This window comes from Ricinus communis, chromosome 9 (genome assembly GCF_019578655.1).
Source record: "Ricinus communis isolate WT05 ecotype wild-type chromosome 9, ASM1957865v1, whole genome shotgun sequence".
NCBI classification, from domain to species: domain Eukaryota; kingdom Viridiplantae; phylum Streptophyta; class Magnoliopsida; order Malpighiales; family Euphorbiaceae; genus Ricinus; species Ricinus communis.
The window spans coordinates 6,595,959-6,617,438 of record NC_063264.1 but is presented as its reverse complement, the minus strand read 5'-3'; the positions used below and the strand labels follow the sequence as shown (position 1 = coordinate 6,617,438).

General features: G+C 35.9%; 2 protein-coding genes and 1 pseudogene across 3 annotated transcripts; 1 reads left to right on the top strand and 2 right to left on the bottom strand.

Annotated features, from left to right (window-relative positions):
• The first annotated feature begins 2,985 nt into the window (after positions 1-2,985).
• Positions 2,986-6,560, top strand: LOC8266950 (annotated as a pseudogene).
• Positions 6,561-6,952: 392 nt separating this feature from the next.
• Positions 6,953-9,596, bottom strand: LOC8266951 (probable L-type lectin-domain containing receptor kinase S.7). Its single transcript, XM_002522690.4, has one exon. The coding sequence runs from the start codon at positions 9,265-9,267 to the stop codon at positions 7,276-7,278; it is 1,992 nt and encodes a 663-aa protein (XP_002522736.1). The 5' UTR covers positions 9,268-9,596; the 3' UTR covers positions 6,953-7,275.
• A 742-nt stretch (positions 9,597-10,338) lies between these two features.
• Positions 10,339-18,814, bottom strand: LOC8266953. 2 transcript variants are annotated; one of them, XM_048379170.1, is made up of 11 exons: positions 18,386-18,814; positions 15,498-17,830; positions 15,278-15,397; positions 13,371-14,766; positions 12,895-13,244; positions 12,599-12,802; positions 12,039-12,199; positions 11,670-11,761; positions 11,476-11,594; positions 10,910-10,944; positions 10,339-10,672 (listed from the first exon to the last, which is right to left on the bottom strand). In XM_048379170.1, the coding sequence occupies exons 1-9, from the start codon at positions 18,567-18,569 to the stop codon at positions 11,563-11,565; spliced, it is 4,872 nt and encodes a 1,623-aa protein (XP_048235127.1). In that variant the 5' UTR covers positions 18,570-18,814; the 3' UTR covers positions 10,339-10,672; positions 10,910-10,944; positions 11,476-11,562. The 2 variants fall into 2 exon arrangements, with proteins under 2 accessions (XP_048235127.1, XP_048235126.1); XM_048379169.1 differs by having other exon boundaries at positions 10,339-10,944.
• Between the last annotated feature and the right edge of the window lie 2,666 nt (positions 18,815-21,480).

Sequence of the window (21,480 nt, the reverse complement as noted above, 5' to 3'; positions counted from 1 at the left end):
TGTTCAGGTTTTTAACTTGTAGACCATTGCAATGCTTTCCTGAATGCCAATGATAGAAAAAGGTTGCAATGATTTAGCTCATGGAGCACGTTTGCAGAATTGTCAACAATATTATTAATTAAATGAAGGTTTTCTTTTCTTTTTCTTTCTTTTTCTCTCTTCAAATCAAATCAAAGTACATGAAATAGCAAGGTTTTTTCACCCGCCAATTAACAGGCATGTCCATAGTAAACTGAATTTTTCTTTTCAATTTTTATATTTCAGAAGCTAACTAAAAAATTTATTATAACGCTCCATTATAGTAACGAAAAGTTTGCAAAAATATAAATATATATATATATATATATATATATATATATATATATATATTATCACTCCATTAATATAGATTCATTATTTACAGTTCTCATTTTGATTTTTTATATTTTATAAAAATCTATAGAAATATAAACTAAAATATATTAGAATTTTAGTAATTCTTTAAAAAAGAATACCTATTTAAACATATTAATCTAATTATTCCCTATTTGCATTATTTTTTAGTTATTTTCTATAAATCTTAAAAGTCTAATTAAATTATAAATTTAATAGACACAATATAATGTATTTCCTTATAATTATTAATTGAAGAATTTGAATTACAAAAAAGAAAATATATACATATTAAATATAAAAAAATAATCTCCATCAAACAGGAAAAGGATGCTTAAGATGAAATGACAATAATTATAACAAAAAAGCCAACAAAAAGGGAAATTAGTTAGTATATTTTTTGTCCTTTAATTTTAACTTGATCAAAAGATTTTCTAGAGAAACTAATAAATGTTATAAAAAACATAAATTAATTAGTAGGGCTACAATGTCTTTTTCATCTGAATAATTCTTTTATATAAAGAAGAAGTTGGCCTTATGTTATAGAAATAAACTCATCCTATTATAAATTATAAAAAAAGATTTAATACAACATTGTAAAATGAGAAATTGACTATAGCAAACCTCATAAAAGAATAATAATTACCTAAGGAAATTATTATTCCAAATATATCATTTTTAACATGTTTTTCCATTGAAACAACCTGAAGATATATACAAATATAAAGTCACAAGATAAATACATATAAAGATAGATTCGAGTTATTATGGGGGCAGATGTAATGTAAGCCCTTAAATGTGGGGCAAAACTTAAAATAGATAAAAATGAATAATTTTCTTTTTTGGTCTAATTATCTAAAAATTTCTAAACTTTTGACCTTTTAACAATTTTAATTAATTTTTATAATTTTTTCATAGAAAGGCCTATATTTTTATTTTTGTTTCTAAAGTACAATCGACCATCCAATTTTAAAATTAAGGTGATTTTTGCTGACTGTGTATTTATTTAAAAAAGATGAATCAGCAAATAGTTGCTGAGTCAGCCACTTAGGCAGTACGCATCGTTTTATACATCTTCTACATATCGCCTTCTTTTACTGAGTTTATAGGATTTTAACATCCTTCATCATCTTTATTTCACAAACAATCTCTTAGCTATTCTGATGTCGTTCAATCTCGCCGCTGCTCTATCCCTCGTTGGAGTCACAGTGTTGAGTGGTGATCTCATTTTACTCTTCACTCTCATATCAGCATTGCTTCTTTGGTTATCAAATCTCTCATTGGTCTTTGCAATTCCCTATCCTTCTTGAATCTGCAACTCGCAACTACGACAACTTCCAAGTCACAAAGCAAGATGTTGAGAAGATCATTGATTGGAAGAATTCAACTCTTAAACAAGTTGAGATTCCTTTTAAACCTGCTTGTGTTATGTGGCAATTACAACAAAATCAATCCCTTACTGTAGATTTGATCGCTGATCATTTAGTTAAAGTTGACGTCCTAAGATCAGAAAATGTTGTGCAGGCAAATATGGAACTTGAATTTTAGAAGAATGAGGAGAGAGTTGCTTTTCTTAAACAAGGGTGAAATGCTTTCTAAAATATGCTTATAGTTCCTCTTGATTCTGGTATTGGAGACATTGAGGCAGAAGCTGCAAGCTTGGTTAGCCCACGAGCATGGTGTTACTTGGTGTTGTTGGGTTCAAGTTATCTGGAAAATTGGGCACTAGTTTCACTCATAGGATATCACAATCGTTCGGAAGTACATGGATGCGTTGATAAAATCTTTACAGGCTCATTGTATAATGACCTGCACGTATAACAATTTGCACTTTAGGGATAGCATTTAGATTAATCCCAAAACAGTTTGCACTTTTAGGTATAGCATTTACCATTCTTGATGAATTATAACTACTTGCTTTAGGTGCCTGAAGGATGAAAGCAATGAATTAACAATGCAATGCCTAATGCAACATTACCACAAAATTAAAGGACTGGAAGGAGTGATGAAAGTTGTTCCAATGGTTGAATCATATCTTCATTCAAATGAAGTGTTTGTTGACTATAATGAGCCTCAACTCGAGTCTAAGTGGTTGAGTTAGCAACCATTTGTTTATTCTTTTTTTTTTTCTTTTTAAAATAAATATTCAGTCAGTAAAAACCATCATAATTTTAAAATGTGAGTGGTCGGATTATATTTTAGAAAAAAAAATGTAAAAATAAGTTTTTAGAAAAAATTATAAGAATCGAATAAAATTGTTAAAACTTCTAAAGTTTGAGAATTTTTAGACTAGGCCTTTCCTTTTTAAAGAGCCTTTCATTTAAATGGATTTTGTGGGGGCAGTAGAGGTTAGCTGTGCCCCCATTGCTATCAAGGAATTTAACTCTCATCGTGCACGTTCAGAAGAAAGAGTAAGCAAATGCCGAGTACTGGAAAATTCTGCCATTCTTGATAATAGAAAATGACAACCCTTTTAACTCTGAGCAAGTTGACCCTTTTTGACTGGAACATCTATATGTAGTCCTTAAATGCGAAAGCAACTTCAGCCAAATGAATCATGTCATCTTCAAAATTGTTCTTGTTGATTTCTACGTTAGTTGGTAAAGTACAATTATGCTACCAAAAGCAGCAGCAGCAGCAGCTCCATCAAATGCATCATCCAAGAACCTAGAATTAGAAGCAAGAGCTCTGAACCAATCTGGATGGTGGTGGTGTAACCAAGACACCTCGGAAGACCACTGCCAATGGTATGGCATAAATTGCAACAGTGCCGGTAGTATCACCAAGATAGATTTCCACTTCTACTACTACGGTTATAACTGCAACAATGACATTAGGTATATTGAGAAGCTCAGCTTTTCTTCATTACCAAACCTCATCAGTTTCAATCTCAGTCGTTGTGCATTCCATGGGAGCATTACATTTGAATTAGGCAAGCTTTCAAGGCTCAAGTATCTAGATTTGTCTTAAAATAGTCAATTAGGAGAGTTACCTGTTGAGATTGCCAACCTTACACAACTAGTGGAGCTTGACATTTCATATAATCAAATCAATGGCTCCATTCCTCTTGCATTAGCCAATCTAACTTTCTTGCAAAAACTAAACCTTACTCACAACTTCCTCATTGGTCCGGTCCCTTCCACTTTTCATCTTTTATCCAATATAAGACTTTTGGACCTCAGCAGAAATCGGCTAAATGGCCCAATCCCTTCATTTCTTGGTGATTTGACAAACTTAGCATATTTGTCCCTTCATTCAAATCTCTTTACAGGATCCACACCGTATGAGCTTATGAAATTACTTCATTTGAATTCTCTTGATCTTTCAGAAACCAAATTTCTGGCTCAATTCCACACCAAATTGGAGCATTAGTCAATTTAGAGAAATTGGATGTTTCAAATAACAAACTCAAGGGACGCATCCCAGTTCATTTAACAAATTCCTCCAATTTAGTATTTTTGTCCCTAAGCAACAACCATTTACATGGAAGCATTCCCATTCAAGTTGGCAACATTTCTATGATAGTTGAATTAAGGGAAAACGATCCCAGATACCCCGATCTTTAACCATTTTTTCAAATCTATCATCACCTTTAAAACGTATCAATTTGGTCCACCATGTCTGTGTCTTGTATCATTCCTACCCACCCGTGTTTTGGCGTGTGCCACTAATGACATGGTGTCTACACGTTGCTCTGGTTTGTCTACGTAGTTGCTCTGCTTTGTCTACGTGGCTGAGGACATAGAAGTGCCTCAAAACTCACCGTTTTGTCCCTATTACTTCCCCAATTTTTTTTTCATCATCTCAGCAAAAGCCAACACAGTCGCATCTGGATCGATCTCGAACAGCTTCTCCACAATCTTAACATATGCGGTCTTATGTCGTTTCTCATCAGCAGCAATCGTTCCACATATCTGTGCTAGCTTCATGTCTCCCTGCTCCTTAGCTAGTCTCGCAGTGTTACCATGAGACAGGAATGTTGCTCTTTCTTGAAATGAAGTGTATATGAATCTATGATATGGGTTGTTTTCGAATTTTGCATCCTTCACGAAGAAATGGACAGAATGAAAAAATAAATGTCAGTTTCTAATAAAAATCAAAATGGTGATAAAACATCAAGAAATACATAAGATGACCGATCATGCCACAACCAATGAGATACTGAACAGTCTTTTCCATCATTTTCATGTCTACTCTTCCTATGAGGTAAAGATACTTGTTGAGAAGATCGCCATGTTTGTTCTCTTCGGCAATCCAAGCTCAAGTCCAAATAGCCCAAGGACTGAGTGAGGCACCAGTCTCGTCTTGAACTCCATCAAAATTGGGGATAGAATTGGAGAAAAAATTGGGGAAGTAATAAGGACGAAACGGTGAGTTTTGAGGCACTTCTATGTCCTCAGCCAAGTAGACAAAGCAGAGCAACCACGTAGACAAACCAGAGCAACGTGTGGACGCCATGCCATTAGTGGCACACACCAAAACACGGGTGGGTAGGAATGATACAAGACGCAAACATGGTGGACCAAATTGATACGTTTTAAAGGTGAGGGTAGATTTGAAAAAATGGTTAAAAATCAGGGTATCTGGGATCGTTTTCCCTTGAATTAAATCTGAATCAAATAAATTTGAGTGGAGAGATACCTTCTACCATTGAAAACTTAACATACTTAGACTAATTGGATCTCAGCTACAATAATCTCTCTGGTCATATTCCATATTCTTTTGCTTGCTCGCCTCGCTGGCCTGTGATCAAGGCGGATCATAATTCTTTACTGCCTGAAGTTCCAAAATGTATTGGTGTCAATGATGATTCCCAGCTTGACATCCCACCTCCACCTCCACCTCCACCTCATAAAGTTAAGAGAGTCTTGCTCTACATGGAATTATGTCTTCCCATTGGCATGTTCATTGTATTCTTGATTCTTGGTTCCCTTGCTCCTTGCTCCTTGCTCCTTACTCAGCGACAGCGCAAGTTCAAGACTTTTCAGCATCATGAGGTCAAGAACGGAGATATATTTTCAATATGGAATTATGATGGAATTATTGCTTTTCAAGACATTATTCAAGCAACTGAAAACTTCGACATTAGATATTGCATTGGCACCGGTGGATATGGTAGTGTTTACAAAGCACAACTTCCCAGCGGCAAAGTTGTTGCCTTAAAGAAGCTCCATCGCTTGGAAGCTGAGGAGCCAACTTTTGACAAATGTTTCAAGAATGAGGTAAAGATTCTAACCGAAATACTCCACAGGAACATAGTCAAGCTTCATGGATTTTGTTTGCATAAGAGATTCATGATCTTGGTTTATGAGTACTTGCAAAGAGGAAACTTGTTCTGTGTTCTGAGAAATGATGTTGAAGCTGTGGAGTTGGATTGGAGTAAAAGAGTTAACATTGTCAAAGGCATTGCACATGCTTTATCTTACATGCATCATGATTGTTCCCCGCCAATTGTTCATCGAGATATATCAAGCAACAACATTCTGTTGAACTCTGAAATGGAAGGTTTTATGTCAGACTTCGGCACTGCCAGACTCCTTAATCCTGATTCATCCAATAATACTCTTCTTGCTGGCACTTATGGTTATATTGCTCCAGGTTAAATCTTCTCCTTGTTCATTTTTTTTTTCTTTATGTATCTACAATTTATTGAAGCATTATAAATTTATTACTATATAAAAAGTACCCTATTTCATTGTTTATAATTTAATTTTGTTTGTGGATAGAACTTGCTTATACGATGATCGTGACAGAGAAATCTGATGTATATAGCTTTGGAGTTGTAGCATTGGAATTACTAATGGGTAGGCATCCAGGAGATCTCCTGTCATCATCTGTCCAAAATGCAATGCTGAATGAAATATTGGATCCACGTTTGCCACTCCAAGGATTAAAAGTGTCATACAAGATATAATCCATATTGCTTTAGTTTCATTTGCTTGCTTAGATGCCAACCCTAAATCTCGACTCACAATGAAACTTGTCTCTCAAGAATTTCTTTCTCGCAAGAGACTGTTAGTGTGTTCTCTTCATGCAATTCCTATAGTGGAGCTTCAGAATCATCGCATGTGTTCAACAGGTCAAACGCTGCCACAGTGTCATTAGGGTGAAGGTGATGGCAGATGTCAAATTGATATGTCAACTTTGGTCTCAAATTGAATTTCCATGCAAGTTGCAGAACATGTCAAACTTTTTCTTGCAGTCGACGATGCATACAATAAGTTAATAAAGATGCTTGAATTAACCTAATATGATGTATTTAGCTTCTTCTTATTTTCCTGTCATTTGAATTTCTTTTGTAGTAGCTTGAAATTGTAATATATACAATATGCCTTAAATGTTGATGATCCTGAAGGAACCTAGCTAGTATTCCTTTTGTCCTTTTTAAGAACTTTAACTGAAATCTGCTAACAGAGAAAAATAGGTGGAAGAGTAAGCTAATGGTTTCTGAGATTTCACAAGTAATTAGGTGAGTTTAGCAATAAGCATCCTCAATATAGGTATACTTGTAAACACACTTTAAAACTACATGTATTAAATCATGAAGAATTTTGACAAGATAAGCGAGAAGAAAAGAAGCAACATAGAAATACTTATTAATCAATTATTTGGAAAGATCAAAAGCATATTAAAAGGGTTCAAGAAACTCATCTATGTGCAGGATACAATAGAGAGTACATAGTTCAATCTAACAGTATTGAACTAAGGCTGACGAATTCCTACAATCTCTAACTATTGGATGCAACTGACTACACAAGTCTTTGTATCCAATGCTACTCGGAAGGTAAAAAATTAAAAATATGAAAGAATCAAACAATCAATAGTCTTTGTCTAAGAAAACTAGAAATGCTACTCGGGTCAGATACAATCAAAAGCACAACAGAGCAGGCATCTTGAAATGAACTATTCACACTCAGAAACAATGTCTTCAAGAGTCAATGTCAAACCACATGAGAAAGTGAGAGTTGGTTTCATCTTTGGTACAACCACAAGCTCAGCCTCACCATTAAGAATTTGCAGGACTCGTCTCATTGTAGGTCTCTCCATGCTATCTGGGTTAGCACAGCTCAATCCTATAAGTAATAGATTCCTCATTTCATCCTCCTCAAATTCTCCATTCAATCTTTTATCAGCTGCTTCAATGATCTTTCCCTCACCATACAATCCCCACACCCAATCAACCAAATTTACCATCTCTTGGCTTTGTGGTTCTCTTTCAATTGGTCTCATGCCACAAGCCAGCTCAAGCATCACTACACCATAACTAAAAACATCAGTTCTTTCTGTTGCTTTTCCATAATGAAGATATTCAGGAGCTAAATACCCCATTGTTCCAGCAGTAAGTGTTGAAACAGGACTTTTATCATGATCCATTAGCCTTGCCAATCCAAAATCACCAAGCCTGGCATTGAAATTCGCATCCAGCATTACATTACTAGTCTTTATGTCTCTGTGAATAACCTGCTGCTCACATTCTTGATGCAAATATGTCAATGCAGAGGCCAAACCAATGGCAATATTTTTTCGATGAGACCAAGATAACAATGTGCCATGCTCAGATTCTTGGTATAGCATTTTATCAAGGCTTCCATAAGGCATAAGCTCATAAACAAGTAACAATTCACTCTTCTCAACACACCAACCTTGTAACTGAACTAAATTCTTATGCCTTAAACAAGCTATAATCGATAATTCAGCGAGGAAATCAGCTTTACCTTCATGGGAATGCTTTGATCTCTTAACTGCTGCAATATCGCCAGTAGAGACAAAGTAAGCTTTATACACATCCCCAAATGACCCTTTGCCTATAATTCTACTTGAATGAAATCCTCTTGTGGCTAAACTAAGTTCTTTATAACTGTATTGCCTTGGGCCTGCCACTAACTCTGTTTTTAGGCTATTCACCATCTTGATTTTCTGCCATTTCTTGATAGAGAAATACCCAAAAGCCACCAAGAACACACAAAAGAAAGCAGGACCAGCAATCCCAAGACCCAAACCAAGCCCTTTATTATGCTTATCTGCAGACCTTGAAATAGGAATAGAGGGTGTAGTAGTTATCACTGAACTATCAGACACATTATGAGGAAGTTTAGGCCTCGGAGGAAGAAACCCAGATGTTTTAAAGCTCCAACTTTCAATCAAGTGAAGCTCAGTGCTTCCTTCAGTAGAACCAGAAAAACCAACATACATAACCTCCTTAAGATACCCAGAAAGATCAATACCTACAGTCAATACAGGCTTTTCTGGCTTCAAATTCGTATAGCTCAAATATACTTTCAAGACTCTAAAATCATTCTTGTAATCAATCCAGGCAGTAATTGAATTCCCACTCTTCAAATCAATATCTTGCAAGATTGGATTAGCAGTCTTGACTGAATCAACACTATCAATATCTAAACCAACATGATTCTCATTTGGGTCATCAAAATGAGCATCAAGTCTAGTATCAAACTCAATAGCAACAAAATTATTCTTGGTCAATTGAGAAGAATTAACAAGACCCAAGAACCCACCTGGACTCCCAAGAGTTTGATTATCTTGTGAAAGAAAGAAGGTTAAACCATCGCCAAAAGAACTTGGATTCACATTAGTAATAGAGAAAGTGAATTTTGTCGAAAAAGAAGCGGTGATATTAGTTTCTGAGTCAAAGAAAGGGATTGGGTAGTTATAGATTACAGTACCGGAGCTTGAAGAAGGGACAGTGACATCGCGTGTAAGACCAACGGCACCGTGTCGGAGGAAGGAGTCACCGAGAAGAGTGAGGTTGCGGAGAGTTAAAGAAGAGAAATCAAAAATAACATTCTTATTGGCTAATACAAGAAAAGGGTTATCTTTGAAGCTGAAGATAGTGAAAAGAAACAAGAAAACAAGAAGCTTTCTTGACGGTGGCATAGCTAGTGATTGATATTCTTGATTGATAACAAACGGGTTTTATTTTTATTTCTGTTTTTGTTTTTGAGAGTTTAATGATGATGATGATGATGATGATAAAGTCTAAACAGTAGAGTTCTTGAAGTTGAGATTAATGAGTTGGTGGGAATCTTTGAGATGGGTGGGAAAATGGGGCTTAAACGGTTGGAAGACATGGACGCGTGGGTGATTAGAAAAAGAATGGCATGCAACGGTTATCAGGGTTCAGGATTGCTGTTTTTTCTTAGTAAAACGACAGCGTTTTGATGTTCTTGATGGACTGAGTCAAATCGACAAATAAATGTGGGACCTCACCTTGATCAGGAAGATCAATCTTTCAAAACTGACCGTTCCAATTATTGATCTATGACAAGCATGTGACTTGTTCGCCTTTGATCATGTGCTACTATTTCAAGCCATGTTTATGTTGACCCACCACTGTGTAACCAGTGCAAAGGGTTTACAACTTACGTGGTTAAAGAATTAAAAATTTTGAGTAGAATGCAATAAGTAGCTATTATGGCACTAAATTCCACAAGTTATACACACTTTCCTGATTAAAAGTTGTTAAATCATGGACGGTGGAATATCTTTTAGCAGAAAGATATCAGATTTGGCTTTGATTATCATTGTACTGTGCATGGCTTTAGATAAAGATTTTTAAATAAATGTGGAAATCCGAAAGGCATTATACAAAATTTGGGTCGATTTTGCTTTGGAGAATGTGTTACGTACAGACAGAAATGTGAATGTGGCTTTTGAATGATTCAATAATGACAATGACAATTTGAGACCATGTGAGCTTGGGTCCAAGTTCCACTAATTCAAATGAATAATGATACTAGTAGTACACGTCAGTTAGCCGTTACAAGAATGAAAACAATGCCCGCCTCTCTTTGACTGTAAATCCAAGAATACCCCATGAAATTATTTGGTCCATTTTGATAGACCAAAGTAGATTCAGGAGCAGTATGAAATAAACTCAGCTCGAAACATCGATAATTCCTTATACAAATATGCAAACTGTTTACGAACTCAAATAGATATAATGTGTAAATATAAGATTTAGCTCGTTATTCCATCTGAATTTCAGGAATCAGTACTACCGCATTATACTGGCAAATCTAGCCAAATATATAGGTTGAACTTAGTTTTACAGTAACAAGGTTCAGGGTCAAGTGTTTAGTCTACAATTTGTAGTACATGTTTAAAGATTGGTAAGGCTGAAGGCTGATTCTGATCCTATCAGGAAGAGAAGGACGGTCACTTGCAGCTTGGTGAATAGCATTATCTCTCTTATGAACATATCATCCTTCCAGCTCAGTCCGGTACAAGGCCGCACTTAACCAGAAGCTTGAATTTGTCCAATTCTTACCACTGCTTCCCCCTTGCGAGTGAAAACACATAATTCGAACAATTCAAGAATCCAGTAGTTTATAGATCATATTCTTTTTGCTACCATATGTTAACAAAGTTGCTCAAGTTGGTCACTAGCTAGAAAATTGGTTAAGTTTGCTCATCTTACTACGAAGCTAATCTACAATCTCGACAAGACATTACAAAATGTATGTACATTTTTCTAAATTTACAAGATTCAACTATAAACGTGCAAACAGGAAATCACCTGCCCCTCGATCTCTGCAAAATGCTCTCCCAAATCTGTCATAAAAGAACACAGCCCCAAATTACTTAGTTTTCCAGGGCACATGAAATAAACAGATTTAGCTTCCATGTTATCAAATGGTCTCTCGTATAAAATCTCGGGCTAAAGTTGAGAATAGTAACATCAATAATAACACCAACCAAACTTGAGGTTAAGAATCATTCTATCAATCATAATACTAATGAAATTTGAATAATCATAAATGACTCTTAGCTCTGAAGACATGGATTTTAGTAAATCCGTAACATGAGTGCATTTTGTCTGCATGGCCATTTTTAAAAAGAGAGTATTTCTTTCTCACTTCTTCCTTCACTATATTCAACCAAGGGCAAGTGCATTAAGGGCGGCTAATTTATGGCACTACCAAGCTGCCAAAATGAAAACCCTCAGATTAATGTATCCAAGTAAATGCCTATGGCAATTGATAATGCAGCTTCCCTTGCTATAGGGAAACAACAAGTGGGGAAAACAGGGTAAACTATAAGATTTTTTAAAAAAACAGGATACTAAAAACAAGGGAAACAAACCTTCTGGTGGCACAAAAAGCTCTTCAGCCAAATATTGAAGAGCCAAGAGAACAAATATAGTGTTGTCTGATGTTGTGGGCAAGAGAACTATTTCTGCTGAAGCCTTCTGGGCAAGAGAACTACAAAAGAGTAATTTTATTTCAGTCCACAAAAACATCACAGAGCCATGATGATATACTATCCAGTTAGATTACCTTCAGAAATACTACAGAAGCTTTCAGGGGGGAATATCGACTCTGGAACTATTCTTTGCTGGGACGAAACAACGAGAGCCAGGTGACATTTACTGTATAAAGCAAACACCAAATTATTGAGTATCCAATTAAAGCATGCAAAAAGGTGTCCATCACTCAAAAGACATATAAGGTACAATTTTAGCACACTATATTAATAAGATGAAAAAAGAAGTGGAAGAAAGACATTCATTATCATTTCTCCAGTTGCACAATGAAGTAACATTGGCGTGCTGCATTGCCGCATATGCATGTATGGTCTTTTATGTCAGATAAAATACAAACAACACTAGTATATTGCATTGGAGAAAGATAAATTTGGTCACGCACCTGGCCCATGAAGGGATAAATTTACTTTTTCGTATATCATCATCTTCATCTTCATCTTCATCATCTGACCCTTTATATGGAGAAATCTCATACGATTGTTCTTGAGTTATACTAGAATTTAATCCGCCGCTCTCACTTACCTCCCGAATGGAGGCCATTACCTAAATAGTTTAGGAAGCCCCAGAGTAAGTATTTATACTCACAGATAGAAAGAGAATATAAATAATCAATAACTCATGCAAACATAGTAATGCAAATGCTCCATAGTCCATTCTAAAACTGACATTGTTTCCCTTTGCACAGAGAGCAAGTGAAGAGAAACATTTTGCATGAGATGTTCAAAGGAGGTACCATTTTAAGACTCCTATTTGGTATCATCTATCAATTACAATTATAAACAAAATGAAGCGCAAGAGCACTTGATATCACAAAACAACCAAGCACATGTTCTTGTAGATGCAAGTTTCACTAAGAACTAGTTGAACTTTGGCACAATTTTAGACGCGAGATTTATGGACATAAGTTAATAATTTAATAAAATCATCCAAATGAGTTTGTACCTTTAAATTATCTCCACAATCACTGGACGTCTTATGATCTTCAGCAATGACACTTGCATTTATTGTGTCAATTGTTGACACCTTGGTATTCACAGGTTCACTCTGAGGCACTGGCTGAAGATTGCTGTCCCCTTTTGCTTTTTCCATTTTGTCATGTTTTCCTAATCTGGTTTTTGATTCCTTACTCTCATGTGCTTTTTCATCCTAAAATAAATATCAAAATAATTACAATATTTTTAAAACATAAACTCAAGCCACAGGAACTTCATATCACATAAGAGCATGAGAAACCATACTGGAGCTTTAAATTTTAGCTCTTTCTCTTCTTTCTCAGCATGCAACCTTTTCTCATGTGCTAGGTGATGTCTCTTTGATTCCTCAACACGCATTCTTTTTCTCTCTTTCTCCTTCCGTTCTTCTTCTTCCCTGTGTCTTTTTTTTGCTGCCATATCAGCCTCCTTTTTCCTCTTTTCTTCTTCTTTCTTCTTTTTCTCTAGCTCCAACTGCCTCAAATTTTGTTCTTCCATCTTCACTCGCTCACGTTTCATGGCTTCCTTCCTCATCTTTCGTTCATTCTCCTTCTTTTGTGCATTTCGCTTTGCAGCCTCGGCAGCCTCCAAGGCTTTCACTTTGATGTCCCTCTTTCCTATAAGCAAGCATAAAAGAAGTTCACATATGATTATCAATTAAACGAATGAAATGGAATGTTCAATACATGCAAAACCATGTGTACATTTTAAACTAAAAACATGAAAGGCAAATTGGAAGTTACCAGTAATGACTGCGGCAGCTTGTTTTTGTTGCACAAGAGTGACAAAGGAAGCAATATTTGAAACAATATTGGTGGGTTTAGACTCTTTCTCTAACAGACTCAATCCTCCTTTTCTCAAATCAGCTTTCCCAGATAACTTTGGCCTACTAAATCTGCTATGGAGTGATCCATTCCCTCTTTTATTACCATCTACTCCTAGTGATATGTTATGGTTTTCCTTGTCCTTACTAGTAAATCTTCTTTTATTGCTTTTCTTATTTCCCAACTTTGTTTTGGCCCTATCACAAGTGCCACTGAAGCTGATCTCTGTGTTCATAGAACCAAGACTACCTCTACCTTCACATATCTCAGCTTCACAAACTGATGTTATAGGATTTGCATGTTTTGTAATATCAGCAAGCGGCTCTCTTTTGACTGAGCTGATACTCAGTTCTGGACCAGCGCCTTCCAGAAGTCTGTCAGGAACACCATCTGTAGCCTCATTTTCTTCACTGATGCAAGGAAGCTCTGGAATTGAGCTCACTCGCTTCCCAGAACTGCCAGACTTTAGTGGGATTCCATCCCAAAACTTCCCAACCGGAGACATACAAGGTTTTGTAATATCCCATGCAGAATGGGCATTAGAAAGTGGCAAAGAAATGGAATGAGACCTTCCATGAAGGTCATGGTTGATCTCTTCATCCAAGAAATTGTCATTGGCACCAAGTTGCTTACACCCATCACCATTCATATTAAGGGTGCTCCTCAGTTCCATGCCCTCTAAAAGCCCATTTGGAATTGACTGATAGAAGTTTAGCGCTTCATGCAAGTTATAAGTTGCTGAAAAATGGGAAAGTGGCGTATGCAGGCAAGTGGATTTGCAAAGCCTCTCCAGAACACTAGCACGCCCTAGTTCAGCAGGTGGAAGATCCAAATTGTCAAAACTATTTCCCTCATTGGCAGTGCATTTCGGTTCATCATCTGCACCCATAACAAAACCCTCAAACTCGGGTATATTTTGGTCATCATGAATCACAAATTGGCGAAGAGGAGAACCAGATGACCAAAATGACAAGGTGCCCTTCCCTTCAAAATGATATGCATTTTCATGCATGTCTTCTTCAGTATGATTCAGAACTTCTGCATCTCCCAATTTTAAATCATCTTCAAGTTGAAATAAAACATGGTTCTCTTCTATAGTGTCCCCTGTATCTTGGTCCTCCTCTGCATTGTCCTGCTCTATCATATCAAAGCCAATGCCAACAGGATCTGCCACTTCAGCTTTATCTGACAAACAGCCTTGAGAAACTCCAGCAGCCAGTCTTTTTGAATTTGACACTGAAGATGCTCCTTGTTCAAGGATCAAAGAGAAATCAGTAGTAGAACCTCCAGCCATCCCTTCCCTCCTATTTTCAACCTGTCGAATAATGGTCAAACATACATTTAGCATCGAACAGTACTAAATACCAGAAGAAAACAAAGCCTCAGTAAGACAATCAAAGAGGGAGTCTTTTTCAAACCAGCAGGCACTCCCATTAGTTTTATAACAATGGTGAGGTAAGCAATATAAAAGTTGATGCAAGAGTACAATAATTTCCACAAAAGGATATCAAATTCTTCTGCTCTGAAGACTAAATTTTAAGGATTAGCATCTACATGACCAATACATCCTGTGATTCAAGTGTTAATAGCCCATATGGACTATATCACTGAATTTTACTCTCTGGAGAGAATCATGTTATAGCAAGAGAAAAGAAAGTTTGCATGATATAGACAGGAAGGAAAGAGCATCGTTCTAATTGTCTAATGGCAACTACATGGGACGCTTTTGATGATCTCTTTTAAGGGGGAATATCTTTAGACATTCTTATTGACCTGATGCAAGTGAAACTAACACGTTTCATAATCCGCACTTGGAAAAGATATACCTCATCAACTTGCAGCTTGAATGATGAAACCTCAGATTCCTCAATCTTCTCGTGCTCCACATTCTGATGAATGTCTTCAACTGTGCTCTTAACGACAACTGATAGTAATGGATCTCCCTTCTGAAATACATAAATAATTCAGCTTTTCAGATTTAATTCGAATAGTCGCCTGGGGAACTCATATAGACACATCTCCAAAAGAATTGAAATTTGTACTTACATAATACGTCTGCATTGGCTGATATGGGATTATCTTCAAGCTGGGGGAAGCAGAAAGGGCACCAGTAGCTTGACCTCCTATCTTTATTCGCTTATGCTGTGGCCAAGAACCCGTGAAATAGGAATCTGCTTTTCGATTTTGAGAATTGAACGAGTTCATTTTCTGCTGTCCAGAGTTAATGGTACTTTCATCTACCAAAACAGTACCACCCTGCATATGACCTTCAGATGAATCCTTACAGGATTTCCTAAAAAATTCCTGCTCCTTCAACAGTGGCTTCTCAATAGATAGGTTAGGCTGTTCACAGTAACCAACAGATGTGGCTTTCTCCAATACATCTGTAGAGTGCACCAAGGGAGAAAGTAATTTCTCTTTATCTTCTTGTTTATCCTCCATCGCAGGATCACAAGCTTCAAGCAAATTGTTCTCCTCCGCATCACCAAAATCGAGTTTCTTGGGATTCACAACCACAGCACATTCATTGGGCGGCCCCAATTCTGAAGCTTCCACCCCACATCTAGCACCATCTGAGTTAGATGCATAAGTAACAGAATGAACCTCAACTACAGCATCACCATCTATATCACTTTCAGGTAAAAGGTTTTCAGTACTAGGAAGGACATTTGGTTGAGCACTTGACAGGACCTGAATGTTAACTCTTGCACCCTGAACCAAACTTGATAGTTGCGGAGGTTGCGAAGGTTTGTCAAAGGACTGTGCAAGAATAACATCACCATCCTTAACAATATAAGAAGAGTTATCCACTTTTGAGAACATAACATTATTAAGTTTCTCAATAGAGGAGCTTGTTATTCTACAGCAATAAGCATCATTTTCTACATCAATATTCTGGCATTCTCTTGCTGCTTCTTTCACCCCATCACTTTCACAAGTGACATCTAAAGGCATAACCATTTCAGTTAAGTCGTGAACATGGTTGGACAGCTGCTTTAGTTCCTTGCCATTACCACAAGGATTATCCTGATCCGGAGATTTACTTGCACGATAAGATGGTTGACTAGATTTTCTGGATCTTGTAATTCTCCCAACATAACTATTACTTCCCTTTTCCTTGATCTGTTTACCCCCTGTTTTTGCTTTCCTTGACCCACAGCTATCATTAGAAATAATAGATGAAGACTTTACCAATCCCAATAAACCACTAACACAACTGGGCTGCTTTGCTGATGATTTGTCAAGAAACTCTTTATGTTCCTCAGCAACACAAGAAGAGTTGCCAACTTCCAAAACCTGCTTTGTTTGAGAGATCGAACTCCCAGATCCTGTAATTCTATCGAACCAGACAACGTCATTCGTTTCATTGCCGTTGCAATCAACCGCATTTGCTTCTTCTGGCATACAGTTTTCATTAACAAGAACAGAACGATTGGCCAGTTCTGAGATAGCATTAGAACATTTAGAATGCTCTTTTAAGTCTTCCGCACACTTAATGTCCTCTTCCTTGGCAATGTAAGAAGAGTTGCCATCATTCCCAGGCTCATTCACAAAGCTAGCCTGTTGGGTAGAATTTCTGGATCCAATAGTTCCGCCATTGTAAATATTACTGTTCTTATCCTTGCTTCCACATTCACCTATTTTTGCCTTTTCTTCATTACAACCTCCATTATTTGTATCATTGGGCTTGACCAACTCTAATTCACGAACATGATCATACTGTAAGGAACTAATCCCGGACCCTATCCCTTGAATAGTATAAACACCACCATCCTTATTTTCATCACACAACTTTGATTTTCCTTTTGTGCTATTACGAAGCTGTAAATCCCTTTGCCTGGCCTTTGATCTTATAATCTTGACCAACGATTGACTATGATCAGCACAATTATCTAACACTCTTGCATCTCCACAATCTGGTGGGGAGGCAACACTAGGATCGAACTCATCAACAAATGGTTGAACATGACGAGCGCAATCATCTGACATTCTTGCATCTCCAAGAACTGGTGGAGATGTAACACTAGGATCCAACTCAGTACTAAATGATTGACCATGACCAGTGCAACTGTCTAACATTCTTGCATCTCCACAATCAGGTGGAGAAGTAACACTAGGATCCAACTCGGCAACACCATTGAAGGCACCCTGAGTATTATCATAATTCTGTAAGGAAGGCAAAACAGACAACCTATCACCTGCTTTTGCGGCATTGTTTGAAGCACCAATTTCTGTGCATGAATTGGTTTTTAACCCTTTATCATTATCAACAGGAATAATGTGCTGTTGATATAGAGAGAAGTAACTACTTAAGTATGGGTTTGGAGGTTGAGAATGCGGAAGTAACAGTCCTGATAAAAGCTCCTCTTTCTTTAGTTCTGCGATCACACAGCAATTTTTAGAGAATATAAAGGTTCACATTCAACCAAACAATTGAAATGAAACCCTAGGTATTATTTATCCGCAGTCCAGGCAAAAGCAACAACAAATGCACCTCCTAAAAGCAATAGAAAAAGAAGTAAATAAATGAATTCTAACTGAAACAATAACCTAAAACATTTTATAATGAAAAGAAACATCTAACTATCATAATATCTAAAAAGAACCATTTCTTCAGATTTCATACGCTACATTTATAAATGATTCAAAACAGCTAACCATTCTAAATTTAAGACATAAAAATTCTAGAATATGACATGACACTGTCGACAGAACACTAAGAACCTAATCAGTGATATTCATTTTGGTTTATCAACTGAAATTACTTTATTTAGAGATAATATAAATTACAAAACAAAACGAAATTTTGGCTTTCAAACACATTTTATTGCAATAAAACTAAAACGAAAATGTACACATTGTTCTACTCTCGATTTGCATTCTTCTTTTGGGGAAAACAAGGGGGGGAAACAGAACAACTCGGGAGAAATTACCGTTAGGATCAGAGCAAAAGGAAGGAAAAGAAGAAGACAAGAGCCAAGAAGGAGGGGCGATTCCGTCAAGAAGACACTTCGAAGCAAGATGCTGGTCGAATAGTTCGGCCTGGTTCTTAATTTGTTCAATTATTCTCTTTTTACTCTCAGAGATCTGCACGAACAGCTTCTCTATCGTCGTCATTTTTAGCCCGATTTCTTTGGTTTTAGAGATTCATCGCCATTAAGTAATTCAAATCCTAAACTGAAAGATAATGGAGAGAAAGTGTGTTTCTGTGCGTGTGAAAGAGAGAGAGGGACAGAGGCAGAGAGTGAGGATGGAGATGGAAGGGGGGATTTTTGATGGACGGTGGAGATTGGATGGCATTGAGCGCAGATTATAATTCAAATTTTGGGGGAAATCCTTTTGCCTATTCTTCGCTGTCGGATTGAAACGTGTTTAAATTACAAAAATAAGACGAGAACTAAAGAAAGGTAGTTATTTACACTTCACTTCTTATTGTTTTCAAAATCCGCAAATTTTGGTCCCTTTAATTTGCTAAAGTTTGCCTTTTAATCCTTAATGCATAAATACTTTGAGAACTTCTGATTTTATTATAGTTTCGGCTTTTTGTTTATGCAAGCAATTTGCTGGATGCTTATGCATAATTATTAATAATTATATAATTTAAAAATTTTATTTTAAATATAATTATATTTATATAAAAATTAATTTTATTTAGCATTATTTTATTTATTTAATACTTAATATTATTATTTTATTTTAATAACTTTAAATTTAATAATTATAAAATCATAAAAAAAGTATATCAGATATATAACAAATTAGTAACATAATATAATCATTAATATTATATATAATTATTTACTATTTTATTTTAATAAATATTTAGTAATATCATTTTATTCAATTAATATTTAATATGATAATCTATTTAATAGTATTTTTTATTTGATTTTATTTAATATTATAAAAAAAAAACATAAAAGCGTGTTAAAGTCATGTGTATTTTTTATTAAAATTGTAAATAATATGACATTATAGAAAATATGGAATTAAATTTTATAACAAAATTTGACATATTTTATATATGGATTGTAAAATACATTTAGATCTCTAGCATAATCTATTTGGAGATTAGAGTTAGAGAGGTTTATATTATCCATTCCTTTTTTAAATTTAAAAAAAATGAGAAAACTAAATATTAATTATTACTTTCACTAGTTTTAAGAGAATAAGATTAAGAAAATGTAGTCCTAATATGACTAAATTTCATTACTATTTTTTTAAAATAGTCTTATTAAAAAATTATAATTCAAGATTTAAAACATGAAAATTAATTGTTGGTGATAATAATTATTTTAATTAATAAGAGTATTTCAAATAATTACTTTTTAAAATAATAATTCAAGAAAGAACAAACCAAATAGAAAAAGAAAAAAAATATTCCTCTAAAATGGAGAAAATAGTAAAATATAAATTAAAATGAGAATTTTTTGTAATATTCTATTGAAGTAGATTAACTAATTTAATAAGGATTGAGTAAATCTCATAAATATTATCACTATGCATGGAAATAAAGAGATGAGGGGAAGGGAAGGTATTTAAAAAAATAAAAAGAATTTCTTTTCTCTGTCACCAAGGCTCTGATACCAATTGTAGCCGAAAGCTGCTCATTCTAATGATTCTCATACTGTAAACTCAAGGCAAAGATAAATCTAGCTATCATGACTTCAGAAATCATTACCCATACCTCCACTATACAACTCTCTCCTTCTTACAGAAAAACTATATCCAATAAGATCGATCATCTTGTGGAAATTTCTCATATTCCTGAAAATGTCCAAATAGAAAATACTCTTGTACCCATTATCAATCCATATAACATTTTCAAGAAACAGAACTTTGTCAGAAAAACCTTCAATCAAATCATCCACAAACAACCCTTATCCGTTAAGGAATATGTTCAATCTTCCTCTCTTTCACAATGTTCCCTTACTTCTACCACTCAGGAGCAATATGTTACTCTTGAGATTCCCACTTCCTTTATAGAACAATGGAAGAAACAGAGATACACACATCTCCATCTTGGAGCTGTCAGGCTAGTCCTCTCATATCATGGCAGGATGGGTTTACCAGTTACGGCCCGTATGTCGCTTTTGGACACCAGGTATCTCAGATACGAGCATGCAGTAATCAGGACTATAGTCACAACACTTAACACTAGAAGTGTTGTTCTGACTTTCTTCCCAAATTTTAATTTATCTCTTAATGATCCATATTTGTCAACTGCACTCAAGGTCCAAGTCCAGATCACTAGAGCAAACCAAGTGACTGATGCTCTTTCTGCGACCCTGCACCACCAGATTGTCGACAGACTACAGGACCATGCCTTTAATCTACAAATCTCAAGCTTCCAAGCCTCCTCTGATGCTTTATTTATTATGGCTGACTCTGGCCAGATCCCTACAATAGTCCAAGCTCCAAGGCAGCTGGAAAGAGAAGATCTGCAGAAATTAATCCCAACTGAATGGGTGACCAATTATGAGAAACTCCAGGCATCTCAAGCCAAGCCTGTTCAGGCTACTGACCCTCTTTTTGTCACCCAAAAGGATAGTACTGTGAAAATGATTTTCACGAAAACGAAAGAATCTTCTTCTGCTCCTTTTATCTTCTAGGCATCGATGATACAGCCTATGTCCAGACCTAGAGAAAAGATCCCTATTCATTCTTTTCAGTCCTCTGGACATTATATCTATACTGCCAGGATTAAGGGACACTTCATCTGGGATGTTGACCCAGGAATGTGTAAATCATGATGCACCTGCAGAGATGATCTCGATTTTGCTGAACCATGTTTTCAACACTCTAAGAAAACTCCAAGAGTCATGTCTCTAGAAACTCCGTGTTCAGTCACAGAACCAAGGCCAGATGACCGAGATCCAGACGGGTCTTTGGATTGGCATCCACAAAAAAATAAAAAGAAAAATAGGATAAATCTTCTCTTCCTATGTATAAGGAAGCCTTAGAACTTCTTGCAAAAGAAGGAAAGACTGTCCTTGACATCACCTTTGATGAGATGAAGGTACTTTTG

Bases quoted from the DNA above. Each gene is read 5' to 3' on its own strand.
- LOC8266953 (XM_048379169.1), bottom strand. From the start codon at position 18,569: ATGACGACGATAGAGAAGCTGTTCGTGCAGATCTCTGAGAGTAAAAAG. The intron at 15,398-15,497 runs GTAAGTACAAAT...TATGTATTTCAG, and splicing joins AGCCAATGCAGACGTATTAT to AAGGGAGATCCATTACTATC. The intron at 12,200-12,598 runs GTACAAACTCAT...TAAACTATTTAG, and splicing joins ATTGTGGAGATAATTTAAAG to GTAATGGCCTCCATTCGGGA.
- LOC8266951 (XM_002522690.4), bottom strand. From the start codon at position 9,267: ATGCCACCGTCAAGAAAGCTTCTTGTTTTCTTGTTTCTTTTCACTATC.